Consider the following 22,300-nt stretch of genomic DNA (forward strand, 5'->3'; position numbering starts at 1 on the left):
TCTCTCTCTCTTTCTCTCTCTCTCTCTCTTACTCTCTTTCTCTTTCTCTCTCTCTTTCTCTCTCTCTTTCTCTCTCTCTCTCTTACTCTCTTTCTCTCTCTCTCTCTCTCTCTCTCTCTCTCTCTCTTACTCTCTTTCTCTCTCTCTCTCTCTCTCTCTCTCTCTCTCTTTCTCTCTCTCTCTTACTCTCTTTCTCTCTCTCTCTCTCTCTCTCTCTCTCTCTGTGTCTCAGGGCCCATCTGCTCCACTCTTCCTCACCAACTCCTCTGCTCTGTTTGTCTAACCTGCTCTGGTCTGTATGACACTGAGCCATTTTGTTTCCCTGGTTCTCCTTTAAACTCAGCCAGTCTGGACTGATTTACTCTAACAGAGGATTTCCCATTCCACTGTGAACATGTGTCTCTGGCTTTTTGTCATTTTATTTTTTTAATTCCCATTCGAAAAAAGCAGTGGATGAGCTACATGTGTATGATTATATATATTCAAACACACACAATATACGATTATAATTAACCTGTTCTCATTATGCTGTCATCAGCACCTTCTGCCCACCATTTCAGCACCCCCTCCCCCCCCTCCTGGCCTTGCCATGTCCTCAACCTCCCTCTGTCCACCCTTAACCCCCCCCCCCCATCCCACTCCAGCCCCCCTCGTATCCCCTACTCTTACTCTGGGCTACATACCGATGCAGTCACAGACACATCTGAACCCCCCCTCACTCAAACTGAATATCAGCCACAAAAGATGCTCCCGCTTCTGCCCTTCCCCCACCCCCTCCATTCCTCCCTTACCTTCGCAGGAGACGGAGGGAGAGGATGCTTTTCCTTTGCTCCTGGTCCTTTCTGCTCCTGCGAGGACACACCAGCCTCTGACTCGCAGCGGCGTCGTGGCAACGCAACGACAGGGAGATGCACAAAGAGGAAAATTCTCAAAAACCAAACGGAAGGCAGCTGATGTAGAAATTCCCCATTGGATGCTGCGCGTCTGTCTCTCTCTCTCTGTCTCTTTTTCTCTCTCTCTCTCTGTCTGGCTGCCTCCTTTTTGTGCACAGCCTAAGCTGTGGATCTGTGTGCTTCTGCCTAGGCTAAGCTCTGAATGTGTGTGTGTGTGTGTGTGTGTGTGTGTGTGTTTATCTGTTGCAGATCTCTGCTCCCACTGCCGTCTTATTTTTTGCCTGACAACACAGAGTGAGCGGAGCATGCTCAGTTGGAGGCAAGCAGCGGGTCATGTGACCTGCAGCTGACTGGGTCTCTGCTGAGGAGCTATGCAGGGAAACAGCAATGAAGGATAATGACAGAGCTCTGCCAGTCTGTTCTCTCACATACACTCAGTGTACTCTCAATGATTTGTGTGCCAACTGTAAGGAATACATTTATTTTCTATTGTTTTGTGAGCATGTTTGCTTAGCATGTGTAATGTTCAGAGGCAGAGAGACAAAGTTAGATAGGTGGATGAATGGATAGATGTATAAATAGAAAGATACGTAAATAGATAGAGAACAAAAGAGAGAGAGAGAGAGAGAGAGAGAGAGAGAGAGAGAGAGAGAGAAAATGAGTTTGCATTTCTAAAACAGCCTGTGAATGCCTAACCAGTGGCCTTTCATTAATCAGAGTTTAGCCCGGTTAGCAGGGTGAGAGGTGACCCGAGAGAGCAGGGAGCTAAGCCTTCTCAGCTCTATGACTCATCTGAATTATGACATCACTCATCCCCAGACTGTCTCACATCCTCCTGGCCTATTCAAAGTGTTCATTTAATCAATTATGCAATGTAATGGTAGCTCATTAAAAAAATAACAATAACAACAACAAAAAGAATCTCAAACAGTAAACTTCATCACAAACAGTAAACGTCAGTTTATGCCAGGCTACCAGACATCTATTGCTCAAAACCATTTTATGATTTAGTAAAGAAGTCGTCCCTTGAGGAAATTTTTGTATCATTTCTAACGAACAGAGAGCTGCATTGTATTGAAAAAAGGGTAAAATTATGATGTATGCTCTAATATCTGATCAGTTGCTCATATCTAATATCTAATGATAAAGTTTAAGTCCTAGGTATAAAACAGAAGGCTTATAATACATATTTACAGAAATGACCAGCAGGGATAGTTGTTTATGAATTGGATTTATGAAAAAACGGAATGCATCATTGTAACGTTAACCAGACATATGCTGACACATTACTGATGTTGTCAGTAATTGTCTGGGCATATTCCCTATTGTGTGTCTTTACTTTTTACTATTCATTATTCATTTTTTATATATATATTTTTTATATTTCTACGATACTGTACATTTCTGTTTATTGCACATGTACATATGTATTCCCTTATATATCTCCCTATGTTACCCCTATATTACCTTTTATTGTTCTTTCATTATTATTATTTAACTGCTACACTTTTGCAAGTTGAGCTGGCCCCGAGCCCAAGAATTTCATTGCTGATAATGATGTCCACATTGTTATAAATGACAATAAAACTTGAAACTGAAACTTTAATTACCTAATCAAGGTCTGTTATAAAACACACACATGAAAGAATGCATACTTCTATTCTATTCCTGGCTAAGTGTTGCTCATGTGAGAGCAAAAAAGGGAATTCTGGCAGACGAAACTTCCCCAGTGCTCTGAAGGTTGAAAGTGTGGTTTATCTCTGTCCGACAACACAGTACCATAAACACAGCTTCCCCCCTGTGAATTTTATCAACAGGACGCTATGGTTTGAGTATGAGCATGAAGACACAGGCTAGACACAGTCACTCCAGTGCTCTGTGTTTTCCAGTCAGTCTGGTTAGTGTATATCTGTGAGACCTCTGTTTCCCTTTCTCTCCCTTACAGAGGGATTTCTCTGAGTGAGGTGAGGGAGGGGCGGGGCTAACGCCCAGTGATGGACAGGGGCTTGGGCCACATACAGAGCGAAAGGACTGCATGTCTTGACACTCTGTTGGATCAGCGTCGGCTGGCCAGGGGAGAGAGGGCACACGGTGGCCAGGGTTCCAAAGCCGGCCAGGTGCTGCCAGCGCAGGGGAGAAGATGGGCAGTGGAAGTAGCAGCAGCACGACTGTTGTTGAGAGCAGGTAAGTCTGACGAAAGACAGGCGTGCAGAAAGAACAGAGGACGCAATCGTGATCGAAACGTGTCTCTGAGCAGAACAGGACCAGAGCTAGTTGTCTGTGGATCACACAGGGCATGTTTTCCATGAAGCTGAGACTAATTAAACCGTGTGAGAGACATAAAGAAGTTAAATTTACAAATAGAGTTTCTGACGGTTGCCCTGTGGTTCACCCCTGTGGCACGGGGCAAGGTGCCAGGGCTGGGTCCTTGGTGTGTGTGGGTTTTTTTGTTGGGCATTCAGAAAAAGGGGCTATTGTCAAATGCCAAAGTCTATGTGCAACAAAGCGTGTTAAGAGAAAAAAAAAAGCTTGGCACAATCACAGGAATAACACATTTTCCTGTTTGCCTGTGTGGAGGACAATGGAAGGTTTTTGTGTGTGTGTGTGTGTGTGTGTGTGTGTGTGTCGTTGCGTGTGCTGATTAGATTCTAAAGATGATCCTCTTGTCCAGAGCTGATCACTGTGCCCTGCATATCACATGAGATATGAGTGACAATCATAACAGCATTTTGAAGATGGTTATAATGGTAATCATACCATTTTGGAAGTGGTTACAATGGTTTCATTGTCTCTTTGTCTACTGACCAGTGTTTACCCACCACTGCAAAGAGGCAAAGGTTCACTAAATATTTGTATTAGCCTTATTGAACCATACAGGGATCCATCAGCGGTTAACTCATTACATGGGTTTTTATCACTTCTTAGACTGTTTTACACGATTTTGTGACAAAATGGTAAATGTACTCTTTGACATATTTATGCGGACCTCATGAACTTTGTGGTATAATGTAGAGTGGCACACATCAGTAAAAACTGCGGGGCGAAAAAAACCCCAAAAACCAAAAACAATAAGACTTCCTGAAACTTTTTTTTTTTTTTTTGCTGTATAACACTGTGGAGGTTCTGAGGGAAAAAAATCCATCCTTCCAGAAGATGGCAGTGAAGTACTGACATAGTCCTTACATAACAGGGTGTGCTTTGAATGAACGAAAGTTCAGCACCGCAAGATCTTAGGGTAAATCACACTTAAATTTTCCCCACTGTAATTAAGTAGTAATGTTTGAATGGTCGAGTAGGAGTGCGGCATCCTTCATATTTGTTTTATCTCCTTGTCTTCAAGACTCATACGTCAAGAAATCACGCCATTACACTGAAAGAATACGTGTTTCTTATGAATAATATAGCCCGTCGTGACAATATTTGTAGCGTAGCTTGTGAATTCATGTAGTGTCTAAGATGTTTGCATTAGTTGACTTCGGACTAGTGCACTCGACAAACAGCTTCAAAAGGCAGGCAATGAGCCATTTTTTTTTTCCATCAAAGCACTTGAGTGCCATAACTAAATATGAACACTAGATGGCGCACAAGACTTAATTTTTTTAAATTATGGGTCGGAAGACCAATAATTATACGGGTATTACGAAATAACCCTGGAAAGGCCTACAATCAAATACATGTGGACGAAGCATTCTTGACACACAATCTCTAGCCACAATCTCTGGCCGCACTTTGCATATACTGACCAAGTTACCAAACAGTATCTACAAATGCTGTTCCGTCACAATTGTTAACATCCCATCGGCTGCATCATATTTCAAAGTGCATGTCTGATGATGAAAGGCATGTGATAATTCGAGTGCTCCCATAAATACCCTGTGTAAATTTGTTTTTGATGGGTGTTACGGGGTAATCTTAGTAAGTCTTCATTGTCCGGTCGAGAAAGACCTATTGAGAGAATGATATGTGATACAGAGTGAGAAGACGACAGTTAAATGCAGATATGTCTATCAGTAATATTCCGTGAATACGATGCGTGATTCACTCGCTGTTTGGACGGGGGTTTTTGGGAACTAACAGACTCCGTGCGTACGTGCTTGCACGGGCGTATTTTCAATTAACGCTTTGTACACTTATGAAGACAGACGTAGACCATATTTGTATCAGAAGCATACATACACAATTTCAGTAACGTCAATAGAATCCCGATGCTGACTAAGGAAATATATAGGATTTCTTTTAAAATGACATTAGTCTGCCTCCTTCTCAATGTCCTAGTGTTCAATAGATTGCTCCGATGAGAGCAACAGCATGCCAGCATCCTGTACAGTCACATGTTTCAGTCATGCTTTGGTAACAGTCGTTTCCTGATTGGCTGTCCGGACCGTGTTACTCTGAAATTTGGGGAAGTAACCTTCCACCGTAAAATGCAATCATCTTCAAATATATCTCTGTTTCAAAAAGGTTTGTTCCCAGTTTATACCACTTTGATATTTTTAAACTCATTGTTTTTCTCAAAATGTGTAATGTATTCCAGAATTTAGGAAATCTCTAAATCGTGTCGCTGTTCTTCACAGTCCTTTTTTTTAATTCCATCCGCGCACGAACATTGCGTGCTCTATTTAGAAGTAGTCCCGGTAAAGTTAGGGGATCACCTTGAGGTTGTGTGAGAAGCGCATCACTTTCACAGTGACCATTCACAGAGGAAAGGTAAGACTGAAAAGGCGGGGGGCAGGGTCGGCTTTATAATGTACTAGACTTAATGACTACTATGTTGGATACAGACAAAGTAACACCTTTCATTATGTTATTTTATCTCAGACTTTGTTCATTGTGTCACGTTGCCACTCTTAACTCTGTCGAAATGGGTGTGTTTCCACAAATGCATAACTAGGACATGCTCTTGTTATGGGTGATAGTATGATTATATTCATCAAAGAGGGGATCTGTCGGTTTAGGAGGAACCAGACTGGGGAGCTGCGTTTGGGGGATTTTCATCATAGCCAGGAAGCTAGCTGTTTCTTGCTAGCGTGCTAACCACTTCCTCAGAGAGACGTATTTAACAGTGTCGAACAGTTTAGTATTGCCGTGTGTTCTTGCATCTGTTTCACCAAGGTTCCCGAAAATTACGTTAGACATTCGTTCTCAGCGGTATCTATCTGTTATCTTTGCTAGGTGTGGTTTGTATCGTAAAATGCACTCTCCCGGCTGGACACTAAATCAGTCTCCAGTCTGGGAAAACATGACGCAGAGCAGTAAACGTGACCTATAGCGCATCAGCCGCATTGCCCAGTTACATTCAGAGGAGAGAAGCCGAGATACATCGTTCAGTTACTCCACTTCCCTCTGTGTGAGTCATCAAACGTGGCTGGTATGAAAAATGAAATGGATGATGTTTTACTGCGCCGTTCCCCTTCCTTTGGAACCGTTTTTAGACAACTTGTAGCTCTTTAAGCCCTGCGCCAATGGAGCGTTTTTGGGTGACATGTAGAGAAAGGTCGGTGTTATGGTATACACACTACAGCGGTGTATGTTGTGGTTTTACCCTCTGACTGCATTGAAATCACCCTCAAATGGTCAGAGCTTTTCAGAGAACAGTAACTTATCCATGTGGCCGACTTGATGTCTGGCTGTTGAAGCAATTTTTTTTTAAATTATTATTCATTCAGCTAATCAACCTGCATCTTTGATTTAGCGCTCACCTGTAGATTTTTATTTTATTCTACCACACCTCCTTGCTTGGTTCAATTCATTTTAATTCAGAAGTCTGATACTACCAAGAGGGCCCTGGCTGTTTCATCCAGCAGTCCCCCCCCTCCCCCAGTAGGTCTAATGTGTTCAGATGTGTAGTGGTGCTGGGTATGGTTGTGCTGTCTCATGCTAGTGTGAGGGTGGAAAAGAAGCAGGCCAGTGAGAGTTGGACACTAGTATTCTGAGCCAGGCTTCACTGGGGTGGAGTCTGGGGTTTTTCCAAGAGGAGGAGCTGAGGACTGGCAGAAGTTGGCTCATGTTTCTTGCATTCTGTGGGTGGACGTTGGTTTTTGAAGGGGCGCAAAGATGTTTGCCAGATTTTCGGTGGTTCAGATTTGAGATGCACGACTTGCAGAAGAGGAAGTCAAGCAACTCCTACACCGACTTCACTTAGTGGCTTGCCCTTCGCAGTCGTGTGTGTGGTCGCCGTTTTTTTTTTTTGTTTGTTTGTTTTTTTAGCTCTTCTCAGGCAACACCACAATGTGGTAATTATAGTCTGAACAAATACAGGAGGAGTGAATGAAAGGTAAAAGACCAGAGGAAGAGTTGGCTTTATCACACACTAAACCTGTGTTCTCTCAATGACTCAGACTTTTTTACAAGAAAAGCTTAAGTGGAAAAAACGCACCTCACAGATGTTACTCATTTTCTCTGAACTAGGAAGAGCAAGAACTGACTGAGAGAGAATGAAAAAGGAAGCTGACCAATCTCTTCCAACCGTTCATTCATTCATTCATTCACTGACTGATTCCGTCCTCTCTCAGTGAGTGAAATGAATAGCTGAAGAGAGGTGGAGTCTTTGGGTGGGGTCAGGTGGAGCTCTGCAGCAGTGATGCAGCAGTGAACCTGGTGGTGTTTGTATCTGTGCCAGTCCTGGCGGTGACTGAGCTGTGGTATTGACTGCTTAAAGGACGTCACAGAGACTCACTGAAGGCATCCTGAACATTAACCTCCTGCTGACCAGAGTCTTATTTGAATGCTATTCTTATTATAGGTCCCGGGTGGGTAATATGAGATTATTATAATGGATTGGCGTGTGTGTGTGTCGTCCAGTCATTAACCAGTGACCATATCTGTTGCCTCCTGTTTGTCCTCTGTGTCTGGGAAGGCCCACTCACTGAAGATAGGATGTGTAGACGTGCATGCGTGCGTGCGTGTGTGTGTGTGTGTGTGTGTGTGTGTGTGTGTGTGTGAGTGTGTGGGGCTTGTGAAGTTTATCCTCTCTCACATGAGAATAGGATTTAGCTCTGAGTCCTACGGCAAGCACACCCTTGGACAGGTTCACTCTGCCTGCAGTCCCTGTGGGATTAGTGCGGACCTCGGTCAGGTAGAGACAGAGAGAGACGGGCATCCACGCTGGGGTTTTTGTGGAGGCCTGTCTTTTTTAGGGTCGTCCATGCCCCCTGGAGGACCAGAAAGATCCTCAGGTAGGTCTGGTTGTCGTCCTAGGTCAGCGAATCGATCTGGGGTTTTTTTTTTTCCGTGATTGAAAAATTGACAGCTGTCAGTGCACACAGATTTTCACTGCAGTACAGTATTTGTGCGTTGAAGGCATGTGCACTGTTGGATGCATGAATGTGTCGTGTCTTGTAGGATGTTTAAAGGTAATTGTGGTGTGCTCGTTGCAGGAAGGAACTGAACAGGATTAATACACATGCCCTGGGGTTAGCCATGGAGGTTAAGTGTGTCAGTGTTCAGGTGGATGGTGCAGTGTTAGTGACTCATTGGTTAGGGCTCGTGAGGATAAAATGTTTAAGTGGCAGAGCAGAACTGTTGGGAAGTAGTCTTTGAGAGATGACAGGGTGTGGAACCTCTCCTCTTGCACAATATATAACTCAGGAAGTTCCTGTGTGACCTTCATTGCTGCAATCTAATGAAGTCATGTCAATGTCAGACACAAAGGGTCTCGGGTGTCAGTCTCACCAGGCAACACTCAGGTCAACAACCTGTTTGATGCCAAACCGTTTCTCGTCATACTTTTATTTGATATATAAACACGATCATTTGATTACAGAATCCTCTTACCCTTTTTCTTGAAGCTCATCATAACACTCAGAAAATTAAAACCAGATGTCCTTGGGGTAGATGTCCTATCTGAGTGGAGTAAGTACATATAATGTGTTTTTTTTTTTTTCCCCCAACTTTTGAATTTGTTCATCTCCTCAGTAGTCTTTCAAAATATCCTAAGGAATCAAAATATCCTAAGGAATCATCAGTGGCTACTGCAGGAGCTGATGATAAATGTACCACGCTCTGCTGGAGGTCGTCCAGGGGTGGTTTTTTTTTTTTTTTTTTTGGTTTTGTTTTTTTCTTTTCTTCTTTCTTCTGGTTTCCACAGTATTAGATCTGTAGTCAACCAGGCCTTCCTGCAGGGGCTCGCCCAGTTACTACCACAGTCACACAACACCACTTCCTGTCTGATTAGACAGTAAAGTCCTTTCCTTTCACTGTTCCTTCATTCTGTAGTCTGCACTAGTTTGACACACGCGGGGAGATTCTGTAACGGTCTGCATCACATGAACGTGTGAAGAACACGCTGCTCCACGGATGCCCGTAGCCCGTTGGTTGCCATGGTGCTCTGGTTGTCTTAGCGAGGCCCCCTCACAGCGGGACGTGAGTGCTCTCACGTACGACGGCAGCCGACCGGCTCTCGGAGCCCGTGACATCATCGCTGAGTGTGAGTCTTGGCAGGAGATGCACGTGGTCTCTGAGGGGCCGCTCTTCATTTAAACGAACCAGGAGCAGTCCTCTGAGAGCTGCCATGCCCTCTCTGCTACAGCATCCTCACTGTGATTAAATAATACAGTAAACCCTGCCGTCTGAGCGGTGCAACATTTCATTGTTCTTTGTCCTTGCGTTTTTTTTCACAGTGGTTGATACCCAGTAGGGAATGTGCACCGCTCAAACACTTTTGATTTGTGTGGATTCCTGTGAGGTCACAGCAGGAAGAGATGTGATTGGTCGGTTTTGTGCGCGTGCCTCGCATGCTCGGGGCTTTGTTCGGGGGAGCTGGACGTGCTTTGCGGATGCACGCCGGGCATTATCTTCTCTATTTTAAACAGCGTCTTTGCGAAAGGAGTTTAAGTGTAGTAGTCTAGGTCACTCGCACGCAGGGCTCAGACACAGACAGCTGTGCCTTCAGCCTGCACAGCCCATCACAGGCGGTCAGGCATCCGACACCCACAGCCACTGAAATATTCAGAGGAACTCTCTGTTGTTGCAGGGAGCAACAACAATGGAAAGTTCCTGTGCAGTTTTCATAGGCGCAGAGAAGGTTTAAACCTATGTGCCGCGAGTCGGATCTTGTCCTGTTAATCTCTTGGCAGCGGTGGAACCTCTCTCCTCTTGACTGGTTCTGTCATATGGAGCTCCTTTCTCTCCACTCACATTCCAGAGTTATGTAAGGGAAATGTCACCGTGAAGATCGGCTATAGTTTTCCTGCACAGGGTTATGCAGGGCTGTACATAATGTAAAGTGGTTCTGTGTGTATGGAGTTACATCAGACATGCCCTAATGTGTTGGGGTGTTTTTTTGTTGTTTTTTTTTTGGTTTCTTTAAATGATGTGTGTCTTGGTTATCTTTTGTTGAGAGGGATAGTGGAATCACGCAGTAATGCGTTTACACAGGTTTTACTGCGAACGCTGCCATAAAGCTGACTGCAGTTTAGGGCGGGGTCCCACGCACAGTGTTCCCTCAGGTCTGTGAATAAACGTGTGTTGGGTTTTCTGCTGAAAATTTCAAAGAACACTGTCAAACCACCGGTCGTCATAGCAGCTACAGCCAAGCGGATCTGCACTCCTGGTCCACAGACTGACCTGTTGGCTGGTGAGGGGTGAGGGCAGAAGCTGGGCTGGGCAGATGGCTGTGTGGTGTCGTTGCCCTGGTAACCCTTTTGAGTGATATGTAGGGGGGGGGGAGAGAACAGAATGTGCAATCACATGCAAGCAAGAACCCCCCCCCCCCCCCCCCCTCCCGCTCTCTCTGGAGTCCTTTTGATTACATTCTTTAGCTGTTGACTCTTCTGGTACACGGTCAGATTTCGGTTTGCTTAGACCCTCTCTGAAAAGAGAAGTTTAGTTTAGAGAAATCATGGATTTTTTTTTTTGTTATTTCCCCATACTTCCTGTTATTCAGCAGAGAAAGTGCCGTATGCGCTAAGTTATGAATCTTTTCTGCCAGTTCGGTTGAAATTGTTTAGAAGACACAAGTACTGGCTACATTAAATCATATAATTTTTTTCCTTTTTTCTGTTCATTAAACCACGTGGACTTCTCACGAAGGGAGGGGGGCAGTTGTAATACTGAGTGGGTTTTTTCTGGATGAGTTCTGGTACTTCCCCCCCCGACTGTGTGTGTGTGTTTTATTTTAATACTACACTGCAGTCTGAGTTCAGATCTTAGTCTTATAACCTCCTGTGTGGTTAGGGTGCTCTCCCTGCTGTCTCTCGTCTCAGCGGTTCCCTCCATCAGTGGGACGTATGCTCAGTTACAGGGGAACCCAGGGGAACAATGTGGGCCTCCACAAGTGCCACGTTACCACGGAGACCCTAAAGAGGTGGTGTCTTATTTTGCATGTGTGAGATGGCGCCCACCTGGATTGGCCCGGAGGTTACGTCTCTGGCGCATGGGGGCTTCAGATGGCACAGGAACTTCGAAATACCGAAAAGAGAAAACAGGATGTAAAATCTTCATAGCGCAGTATTTCACTGTTTAGGGAAAGGTTAAAAAGTGAAAGATTGGGGCAGGTTTGTGGTGACTAAAGCGTGGACCTTCGTGACGTGTAACTGTCTGTCTTCTCCCCCCCCCCCACAGACCTTTACCTGACAGCACTGCTCCCGGCATCATGCCCCACTCAAAGAGTCAAGACATGGGCTCCGCCTTCATCCAGACGCAGCAGCTCAACGCCGCCATGGCCGACACCTTCCTGGAGCACATGTGCCTGCTGGACATCGACTCTGAGCCCACCATCGCACGCAACACTGGCATCATCTGCACCATCGGTACGACCTGACCTTCAGCTCACCCACCAATACTGATAAACCTCCTGTCAGTTTACCTGGAGATGTGCCCCCCCCTTCTAATCAAACATGCATTTAACTGGTACCAGTGCATTCAACATGCATTTAACTCATACCAGTGCATTCAAACATGCATTTAACCCAGACCAGTGCATTCTGTCAGTCTACAGAAAACACTGATAAACCTCCTGTCAGTTTACCTGGAGATGTGCCCCCCCCTTCTAATCAAACATACATTTAACTCGGACCAGTGCATTCAGACATACATTTAACTGGTACCAGTGCATTCAGACATACATTTAACTGGTACCAGTGCATTCTTTCAGTCTACAGAAAAAACTCTTGCTGCTCTCCTGAGTCTTCCTGTTTGTGTGTTTGTGTTTGTTTGTTTTGTGTGTGTATTGTGTGTGTGTGTGTGTGTGTGTGTGTGTGTGGTCAAACTGCAGGGCCTGCCTCTCGCTCTGTGGACATGCTGAAGGAGATGATCAAGTCCGGCATGAATATCGCCCGCCTCAACTTCTCTCATGGCTCTCACGAGGTGCGTAACACTTCAGTAAACACAAACACAAACCCACACACGCGCACGCTGTCCTGGCTCCCACGGTGCAGGTGAGAGTCTGTCAGGGATTTGTAAGTGTGAGGCTTACAGGCTTTTTGTGTAACTCAGGTTGACCCAGCGTGTGCCAGATCTGGGTAATATATTATAAAGTGGGAATAAGGGCAGAACAGTGGGTGTGGTGGAACATGGACTGTTTTCATGTCTGGATCAAAGGTTGGTTTAATGAACTGTATCACGCACACTCTGAGCCTTACTGCTCCGACACTCTCTCTCTTTTACCCTGTCGAGCAAAGATTCATTCACTCTGAATATACTACTCTTATGCAAAACACAACCAAACAAACTTATGAAGGTATTCCAGTGTTTCAGCATGTGAGACCCATGAGAGAGTATGAAACATGAGGCTGACTTAGCTCTCCTCTTTCATTTCTAAGCCTAAACCACACTGATCTACTCAACACCCCAGGCAACAGGTTCTTAGCCCTTCAAGCTGATTGTTTTCTGAATAAACACGCAATGAGGATCTTTTCGCACATTTTTGGGTAACTGTGTAAACAGAGTTGCTGTAGAGTTAGCCTGAAGGGAATTGAACCCTTTTGGTAAATGGTGTTATCTCAATGAGTGTTTATAAAGGTCACGCGGTCCTTGAACAGGAACGTAATCTGCGGTAAAGCTTTTGGCAAGAAAAAAAACGGCGTGAATCCGTCACCTTGACTCCACTGCAATGACGCTGCACGAAATTCACAGTGTGTGTCTGTCAGAGCCCACCTCAGGTTAAGACCACGCACTGAATTAATGTATTACTGGCTGATTCGTAGTCTGTCCCTTAAACCTCCAACCATGGAAAGCCATTTGAATTGTCCTGGTCCTGATCTAGCTGTGGTCTCACAGTACTCCCATGAATGTCCATGAAAGTTGCGGTATCTCTGCAATGGTAGCGTACCCTGATGGTTTTACTATGTGGTCAGTCAAAGCGTTTAAACTCACTGACTCTGATACGACCTCGTAATATGACACACTTGTTTTATTCTAGACTGTAGCCTTGACGCATGCTTTCACTCTCGCGTTTATGACCGACGCCTATGATTGAGGCGTGTGTGTGTAGGCAGGTGTTGGATAAGGCTTATCAGGACGTTACCTGACACAGTGGTGCGTTGTTAGCTGATTAAAACTCCTGCGTGACCGTGTGCACTTACTCTCACACAGTCTTGAGTTTTCCGCTAGAATCCAAACCTGCTCTTTAGCCGCTCAAACGAGTTATCCTTCAGGCCTCGACCTCAGACACACGCCGCGTTCCGTTTCATATTGTCCTCCCAAAACATAGCAAAGACCCACTCAATATACAGCTTTTAAATGAGTAATGCAGGTTTCCAAGGAGAAGACCGACTGTTCTGTAGGTGAGGGCATTGTTAGTACCTGTAATGTTGATGCGTTTCCTGTCTCCTTCCTGTGTCCGTCCTGCAGTACCATTCCGAGACCATTAAGAACATCCGTGAGGCCTGTGAGAGCTTTGAGCCTGGAAGCATCCACTACAGGCCAGTGGGCATCGCCCTGGACACAAAGGGCCCGGAAATCAGGACCGGACTCATCAAGGGCGTAAGTCGACTCACCTTTCGCAACACCTCGTGTCGCATCACCTCATGCTAATCGGGATAGGGTTAGGGTTAGGAAACGTCTGGTTTCAGACTGGAAGGTCTTCTGGTTTTCCGCCCAGAGCAATTAGAGAGAGAATTTCTGTTTCATTGTCAAGTTTCACTGTTTGTATGAAATGAAATGATATCTGCTTTTTCGCTTTGTTTCTACATGAGACGCTTGTTCCTGTACCCGATCTATAACGTTTAATGTAATTTTATACACGGTTCTTTATCGCTCAACTGTCTTGCCTGTCCCTGACAGAGCGGCACCGCCGAGGTGGAGCTGAAGAAGGGCAACATGATCAAGGTGACGCTGGATGACTCCTACATGGAGAAATGCGATGAGGACATCCTGTGGCTGGACTACAAGAACATCACCAAGGTGGTGGAGGTGGGCAGCAAGGTGTACATCGACGACGGACTCATCTCCCTCCAGGTTAAGGAGATCGGTGAGTCGAGACGTCCCGTAAGGCCCGCGTGCTTTCAAACGCGCGTTGTGTTGGCTCAAGACAGCCCCTCCTCAGCAGCGTTGACCAATCAACCACTGACGTGTGTTTGCCTCAGGCAGCGTTAACCAATCAACCACTGACGTGTGTTTGCCTCAGGCAGAGTTAACCAATCAACCACTGACGTGTGTTTGCCTCAGGCTCTGACCACCTCCTGTGTGAGATTGAGAACGGGGGCACGCTGGGCAGTAAGAAGGGCGTGAACCTGCCGGGGGCCGCCGTGGACCTGCCCGCCGTGTCGGACAAAGACGTCAAGGACCTCCAGTTCGGCGTGGACCACGGCGTGGACATGGTCTTCGCCTCCTTCATCCGCAAGGCCTCGGACGTGCACGAGGTCAGGAAGGTTCTGGGAGAGAAAGGCAAGAACATCAAGATCATCAGCAAACTGGAGAACCACGAGGGCGTGCGCAGGTATGCGTGTCGGTGGATTTCGGGTTCTTCTCTGCGTTCGGGAAACCGATCCTCTTTTTGTGGAATGGAGTTGTTTTAAAATCAGTGTTCACATGTGCGTTTGTTTATTGAAATTCATGTGCTCTCTCTCTTTCTCTCTGTCTGCTTGTTTAGGTTTGATGAGATCATGGAGGCCAGTGATGGTATTATGGTGGCTCGTGGAGACCTGGGCATCGAGATCCCCACGGAGAAAGTCTTCCTCGCCCAGAAGATGATGATTGGCCGCTGCAACAGGGCGGGCAAGCCCATCACCTGTGCCACTCAGGTAAACCAGATTCTGTCGGCAGCTCGTCTGCAGACACAGAGCTGAGATCAGACACACCTGGTGTTACCTCAGCAGTGAGGAGGAGAAGAAGAGTGCTTTCAGTCCTTCTGTGAAACGTGTGTTGGTTCTGGTCGCGTTCGGTCCTTCTGTAAGCCGTGTGTTGGTTCTGGTCGCAGATGCTGGAGAGCATGATCAAGAAGCCCAGGCCGACCCGTGCCGAGGGCAGTGACGTGGCCAACGCTGTGCTGGATGGAGCCGACTGCATCATGCTCAGCGGGGAGACGGCGAAGGGAGACTACCCCCTGGAGGCAGTGCGCACACAGCACATGGTAAGAGCGCCCCCTGCTGGTCCACACTGGAGACAAGTTCATTTCTGTAGTGAGGGGTCTTTATTTGTTTCCTGAAGAGTCTTTGCCTTAGAAACCCTGCTGCAGAGTGCAGTGATGGAGGGGGGGGGCAGTGGATTTTTTGTTGTGAGATATTTAGGCTTAAAGTAGGATTGGGAAAAGTTATATTTTTCTTCTGTAGCCACAGTTTGTTTATTTATGTGTTCCAAAATAAAAAAAGAAAGGATGAGGATAAGTATGGCTAAACGGCATAAGGAAGGTCTTCTAAATTCTGTATCTAAGAGCTGTGTAGAACCACACTCATTTGAATTTATAGCACTTTAAGTATTATCTTCAGTTTGCATGGTAAGTATTTTACAGGAATGTTCCGGCATAGTTGACTAAACATCTCTTAAACAGGGAAGGGCAGTGTACAGACAGTATATGACTCAAACGCACAGCAGGTTTTCTCAGGCAGAACCTCTAGGCTAGCACTGAGAAAGTTACACTCGGATTAATCCTTTATAATGGAGTAGTATTTACTAGTTTTATATGTATTTTTTTTCTGTTGAATATTAATTATTGTTTCTCATTTTATCTGGAACATCACTGTTTTATTCACATCTGTACCGTGATATAAGGCCAGATTTGCCTTCTTCAGACAGATCATTTCTTCCTCATCCATGTGGTGATTTTCTGTTCTGTGTTGTATTAGGGTCAGACTCAGGGAGCATGCTGCATTTAAAGCTCTTTGCCTGTTAAGACCCGCAGAATGGACTGCTTTGTGAGAGCGAATTCTCTGTCTTTGGCTGAGTTTTTAAGAGCAATCTTTGGCCAGACCTTGCATAGCTAACCCCCCCCCCCCCTCCTCTCTGGCGACAGGCTCTCCCTCTGTCCTCTGTCCTGGCGGAGTGGTACTGTGTGTCTCAGGAGTCTTACCCTGTGCATGCTGAAAACTCTTAGCTGTGTCCAGACCGGTGCAGTCTGTCCTCAGAGCCTGTCTGTGGGGAAAAAACAAACAAACTAACTAACTTCCCTTTCAAAGCATTCTGCTAAAGCACTGACTCCTCCCCCAGCCAGCACTGACTCCTCCCCCAGCCAGCACTGTGCTCCCGCCTACGTGTCTCCCCCGGGAAAACCGTTAGATTTTTCTTTCTTTCTTTTCTTTTTTCTTTTTAAATGTTTGCTTTCTTTTCCTCTAACAATGTCTTCCTTTCTTTTTTCAGTCTGTTTCTTTTTTTCGGTCTAACACTAACCCTCTTCATTCTTCACTGTCCTTTTGCAAAACATGCTCTTTAGCGGTCGACTCTGCCATATTAACCTAGAAAATCTCTAACGTGTAGGGAAAAACACTGAGCCCTCTTTACGTGGTGTAGGATGCTTCAGTGAGAACTCAAACAGCCAGCGGTTTGAGTGGAAGTGTATTGCTGTGTGTGTGTGTTTTTTTTTGCTGTGTGGTGATAGATGTAGAAACAGACAGTGTTGTTCATGTGTAGTCCGTGTCCATTCTGATGTCCACCTTTAACATGATCGCCTTGTTTTTGTTTGTTTTCTTTTGTTTTGTCACACTGACTGCTCCCTTTAAACCAACCTGCACTAATTTCCTTCTTTCCTTCCTTCCTTCCTTCCTTCCTTCCTTCCTTCCTTCCTTCCAAACCACCTCTTCTCTTTCTATATCTCTCTTTCTCCATCTCTCTCTCTCTGCCTGTCTCTTCTTTGTCTTCACACGCTGCCCTCTCTCTCTCTGTCTCTCTGTCTCTCTCGCTCTCTGTCTCTCTGTCTCTCTCACTCTGTCTCTCTCTCTCTCTCTGTCTCTCTCTCTCTCTCTCTCTCTCTCTCTCTCTCTCTCTCTCTCTCTGCCTCTCTCTCTCTCTCATTTCGGCTCTCTTTCTCTTTCTTCTCGTCCGTTCACTCTTTCCCCCTCTCTGCCTTCTGCCTCGTGCTGCCGTCTGTGACCCGTAGATCGCCCGTGAGGCGGAGGCAGCGATATTCCACCGACAGGTTTTCGAGGACCTGCGTCGCTGCACGCCATACTCCACCGACCCGGCTGAGGCCATCGCCATCGGTGCGGTCGAGGCGTCCTTTAAGAGCTTGGCCTCGGCTCTGATTGTCCTCACAGGGTCTGGCAGGTAGGACGGCCCGAGCGGCCCCAGGGTCCGGTCCGCGTGTCTCCGCGGGGCCCGCGAGAGTAGGGACAGACCAGAGACAGGGAGAGAGACAGAGAGAGAGTCAGCAACGTGGCAAATGCTTCACCACAGTCTGCCCACAGTCATCGCCATGGGGATATTCAAATTTAAACAAACCAACCAATCAAAAAAAAGAAAAAAAACTGACCTGATTATTAAGGGGTGTGGGGCGTTTATCGGTTCTGTCAGAGCTTCGGACAGAAACGTCTGCTAAACGAATAACTGTGGAAGGGGGCGGGGCTTGGCTAACCGTTTGCCGCGGCTTTGCTGGTTCTCTGCTGTCGCGTGTTCTGGTGGCGTGACTGAATGTAACCCCTGCTCCCCATCCCTCCTTCCCGTGGCTCCTTCTCCTCCCCCCGGCGCTCCCCTCAGATCGCCAGGGAGGCGGAAGCGGCCGTGTTCCACAGGCAGCTGTTTGAGGAGCTGCGTCGCTCCTCCCAGTTCACACGCGATCCCTCCGAAGCAGTGGCCGTAGGTGCCGTGGAGGCCTCCTTCAAGTGCTGCGCTAGCGCCATTGTTATTCTCACCAAGTCCGGCAGGTAAGGGCGGCCGCGGCACTCAGGTGGGAGAGAAGGACCTGGAGCAGGAGAGACACCCACAACCCCCCACCTCAACCAACCTCCCCCCCCCCCCTTCCCGCCCTGTGTACCCTCTACTACAGCAACCCATCCTGTGTGCCCCAACAGCCATGACTGCCCCCCCCCCCCCATATCCATTAAAACCGCTACCTCTGTGTCCCCTCCCCACCTACCTTATGACCTGTCTTTCTCCCCCCACCACCTCTATTTCCCCTCCCACTCCTAAAACCAACCAAACACACACACACACATATACACACACACACACACCCCTGCCCTTTGTACCCCCTCAGACCTTTCCCTGAATGTGTGGGTGAAAACTGGAATGATGAACTCCATATCATTATGCTGTGTGTGCTTCATCCAAAATCATTTACTGAATGTTTGCCTGATTTCTGTACTTTAATATAGAGTTAAACTATTCACAGGGGATGTACATGTAAAAAATGATTTGATCAGTGTTGTCCTCAGTAGAGAGATGAAGTGATCGTGTGTTTTCTGTACTGCAGTGTCCATACTCTGTGATATAACTGTAGGGTTTTGAGTGATGACTCCTGGCCATTGGTTTAGGAGGGTAAAGCTCTGTCCAATCCCTTTCTGTGCAAGGATGTTATAACAAGACTACATTTCCCATGAATACCTGCTGCCATATTACATCAAACTGTTCATTTACATCTAGTCTACTACACCAGCCTAGGCAATTCTCAGTGTACCATAATCTGAGGTATCTGGAAAGAGAGTTGATAGTGCTAACTGTGTGTGTCATGAGGAAAGCATAAGCCTGTTCTGTTGCCATAGACACAGTCCTGCTCAGCCAGCAACCAGGTCATCATCTTACAAAGTCTTCATGTAATGACTTAACGTGTCTGTTTTTTTTTTTCGACTGATCTTAAACCACCCCTGATAATGTAATGACATTAACTACCTCTGATGAGTGCGCTGGTCCATCTTTGATGTAGAACAAAAGGAAAGAGAACAGAAAAAGAAAAAACAGGGGGATATTATAGTATGGTTTTGACCAGCCATTTGGCATTTTGAGGCAGGAAAGTGTAACGCCTGGTGTATTTAATTCTGACATGCAATCATATGTGTGTCCCAGTCTACTGTGGATTCACACTTCTCACCTCACTCCAGTAATCAAGACCTGAGAAAATCAGCAGATGAGTTTAATTTACTCTAACAATCAAGACCTGAGAAATGGGCACACTCAGGTGTGTTAGATCAGGCACTGAGCAGAGAACTGGACCTACAGAAGCAGGAAACATTGGGACAGAGTGATGTCACAACTAGATAGACTCTGTTCTTAAACCGTTTTTAGTCTGGAGTGTACAGACACATGCAGAACCTAAACACAGCAGAATGATTTTCATGGAGATCAATCCTGATAGTTCTGTACTGGCTCAGGGTTGGTGCCCTGAGTTGAGATATTTCATGGTGTTGATGTTTAAAAGACTCAAATGAAATACTGGTGGCCTTGTGTTTTAGGGTATCAGACGGTGACGTGCTCTCTGTGTGTGTGCGTGCGTGTGTGTGTGTGCGTGCTTAGGTCTGCACACCTGATCTCCAGGTACAGGCCCCGTGCCCCCATCCTGGCCGTCACCCGTAACGGTCAGACGGCCCGTCAGGCACACCTGTACCGCGGCATCTTCCCCATCCTCTACAACAAACCTCCCCACGATGTCTGGGCAGAGGACGTGGACCTCAGGGTCAACTTTGCCATGGAAGTGGGTAAGGATGCATTTCAGAATTTTCCGGGAACACCGTCCTCATCTGGGGGGAGGGGGTTACTGAAAAATAAGTCTTCGTAGACGCCGCCTGGTGTATCACAGTTATCTTCTCCACAAGCCTGAGTGGAGCTGCCAGGGCTTCAGCTTACTGAAAACATCTTCTCTTTTTTGTTCAATAAAGCACATCTGTATGTGTATCTACCATTTTATGCCCAATGTTAATCCTTATATGAGCATTGTTTACCTGCCTGATGAACAAACAGTAACCACACAGGGCAATAAGGCATAAGAAATGTCTCCATAGCAACTATGTTTTGTTTTTCCCTGCCTGTCTCACGCAGCGAGTTCTGAGCGTTGTGTTTTTTGATGTTTCAGGCAAGGCCAGGAGGTTCTTCAAGACGGGCGATGTTGTCATTGTCCTGACCGGCTGGCGCCCCGGCTCTGGTTACACCAACACCATGCGTGTTGTTCTTGTCCCCTAAACCTCCCCTCTCCCCCCCTCCCCCAAGTCAGGCGAGAGTCTACCCCCCTCCCCTGTCCTGTACCCCTCCACCCCAACCCTCCGTGTCTAAAGCACTTCTTTTACTGGCATTCCCTACATCAGTACACCTGTACAGACAGCAGGGTTCACTCAGAGACCGGCTGTCACCCGCAGAAGGCTTGTGATGCCCGTCTGCCTGGCGTCTGGCATAGGAATTCCTCTGTAGACCACGAGCGTGTTCCTTCTCGGTTTGGTTCTCCTTTACTCTGCCAGTCTTTGTAGTTCCCCCATAGCTCTATTTATTCACCGTGTGTGTTACCCTCTCCGCATCACATGCCGTGTGCTGTCTGTCTGCATGCCTGCCTCACTCGGGTCCAGAGAGGGTGGAAGAGACAGAGAGAGAGAGTGTGTTTGAATTGTACCATGTGTCGGCAAAGGGAACAAATATCTTGCTTCCCAAAACAAAATGGCTCCTCTAAAACCGTTTGGCTTCTGTTCAGTTTTCCTCTGTAATCCACCGTAAAAGGGACCCAACCTGCGACTATACTTCTGTCTCTGCCTGTCGTGTGTCGCGTGTGCGTGTGTGTGTGTGTGTGTCTGCTTCCTCTGCACTGTACTGAAACGTTGCACTTCTTGTCCCTTCCTAGATGATGTTACATTCTGTGCTATACTTGACTTTAGGAAGTCATAAATATTTTGGAATCCAAGTCTACATATATATATTTTTTTTCCTATAAAGAAGAGAATGTAGATGTTGGATGTCTTTACTAGTTTTATTAAACTAGTGCTTTGTTTGTTTTTGTTTTGGTTTGGGGGTTTTTTTTCCTGGAAAAGAGTGAGATGCTGTGAAACATTTAAGTTGGTTTGCGTCTCTGGTGCCGCAAATGTTGTTGTGTGTGAATGAGCTCTTCTGTCGAAGGCTTCACGGAAGATGGAAACATTAGAGAAAGACACGATGATCATTTTTTTTTTTCTTTCCTGTGGGAACCAAGAGTGATGCAAGTGGTGAGGCAGCGTCAGATGATTCCGTTAGCCAATCAGAGCTCACCATCCCCCCCCCCCCCCCGTCAGTGTCTCTCTCATCCTCTCTCTTTTGCCTCTTCTTTAGCACTTGCTCCTTCAATCCTGTCTGTCAGTGTCTTTGTGCGAGTGCGTGTGTGTGTGTGTGTGTGTGTGTCACCACCTGCTTATTGGATTGCGATGCTAGGTTTTAAGTACAATGATTTCTTCTGAGTAATTTGATGTATAAATCTGTTGTGTTGCGTTGTCCTTCAAAGACTGGATAAATCAATAAAAGAGAAAGAACACCTGACCTCATGCTACTGTTGGTGTTGTTTTCGTAACTCAGTCAATCTGAATTCATCTCAGTTATCTACATTTTCATTGAAGTGGACGGGCATCTTAAGGAAGGTAACAGGCCCTAGGAAGATTTCCTGTTTCTTCAGTGTGAATGCCCATAAAGAAGATTAAAAAACTATTTTTGTCTGACATCAAATTTTAAAAAAAAAAAAGTGAAGAATTTAATAACTACAAGTTATTTTACCAGTCAGAAAACGACCAGTCAGAAAATGACCAATGATCCTTCTCCCACCATGCTGTCTTTAATAGCTCACAAGTCACAGGTAGTCACAGGTAGTTGTACTAAAAACTGCTATCAGTGTGCCATCAGGTTTTTATGGTGAATATGATTATAATCCCAAATATCAAACTCCACTCGCAGCACTGTATCAGGTATGAAGCAGATTAAACAAAGCCATACACTGTATGTGACTCAGACAGGCGAGGAAACGGTCATGACCGGCACTAATTTAGCCAATACAGTGAGGTTGTACTAATGTGTCATGAAACACTTGGATGAAACACAAGCGCTTAACTATAAATGATTAAAAAAGAGAGAGAGGACATTAGAAGGGGATGTGTTTGAGGACA

At 46.1% G+C, this 22,300-nt stretch overlaps 1 protein-coding gene across 2 annotated transcripts; it reads left to right on the forward strand.

The window, feature by feature from the left end:
* Positions 1-3,012: 3,012 nt before the first annotated feature.
* pkma (pyruvate kinase M1/2a) lies at positions 3,013-21,649 on the forward strand. Of its 2 annotated transcripts, none has more exons than XM_030764742.1 (11): positions 3,013-3,077; positions 11,454-11,641; positions 12,106-12,197; positions 13,683-13,814; positions 14,115-14,301; positions 14,499-14,769; positions 14,923-15,073; positions 15,250-15,402; positions 17,958-18,124; positions 19,710-19,891; positions 20,266-21,649. In XM_030764742.1, the coding sequence occupies exons 1-11, from the start codon at positions 3,034-3,036 to the stop codon at positions 20,370-20,372; spliced, it is 1,674 nt and encodes a 557-aa protein (XP_030620602.1). In that variant the 5' UTR covers positions 3,013-3,033; the 3' UTR covers positions 20,373-21,649. The 2 variants fall into 2 exon arrangements, with proteins under 2 accessions (XP_030620602.1, XP_030620603.1); XM_030764743.1 differs by having other exon boundaries at positions 3,034-3,077; positions 11,469-11,641.
* The last annotated feature ends 651 nt before the right edge of the window (positions 21,650-22,300 follow it).

The sequence above is a fragment of the Chanos chanos genome, chromosome 2, assembly GCF_902362185.1.
Source record: "Chanos chanos chromosome 2, fChaCha1.1, whole genome shotgun sequence".
NCBI classification, from domain to species: Eukaryota; Metazoa; Chordata; class Actinopteri; order Gonorynchiformes; family Chanidae; genus Chanos; species Chanos chanos.

What these genes read in the sequence shown, in the direction of transcription:
- pkma (XM_030764742.1), top strand. Translation starts at nt 3,034, where the DNA reads ATGGGCAGTGGAAGTAGCAGCAGCACGACTGTTGTTGAGAGCAG. An exon ending in TCTCTCATGGCTCTCACGAG is followed by an intron (nt 12,198 to 13,682) that starts GTGCGTAACACT and finishes TCCGTCCTGCAG; the next exon opens with TACCATTCCGAGACCATTAA. An exon ending in AACCACGAGGGCGTGCGCAG is followed by an intron (nt 14,770 to 14,922) that starts GTATGCGTGTCG and finishes CTGCTTGTTTAG; the next exon opens with GTTTGATGAGATCATGGAGG.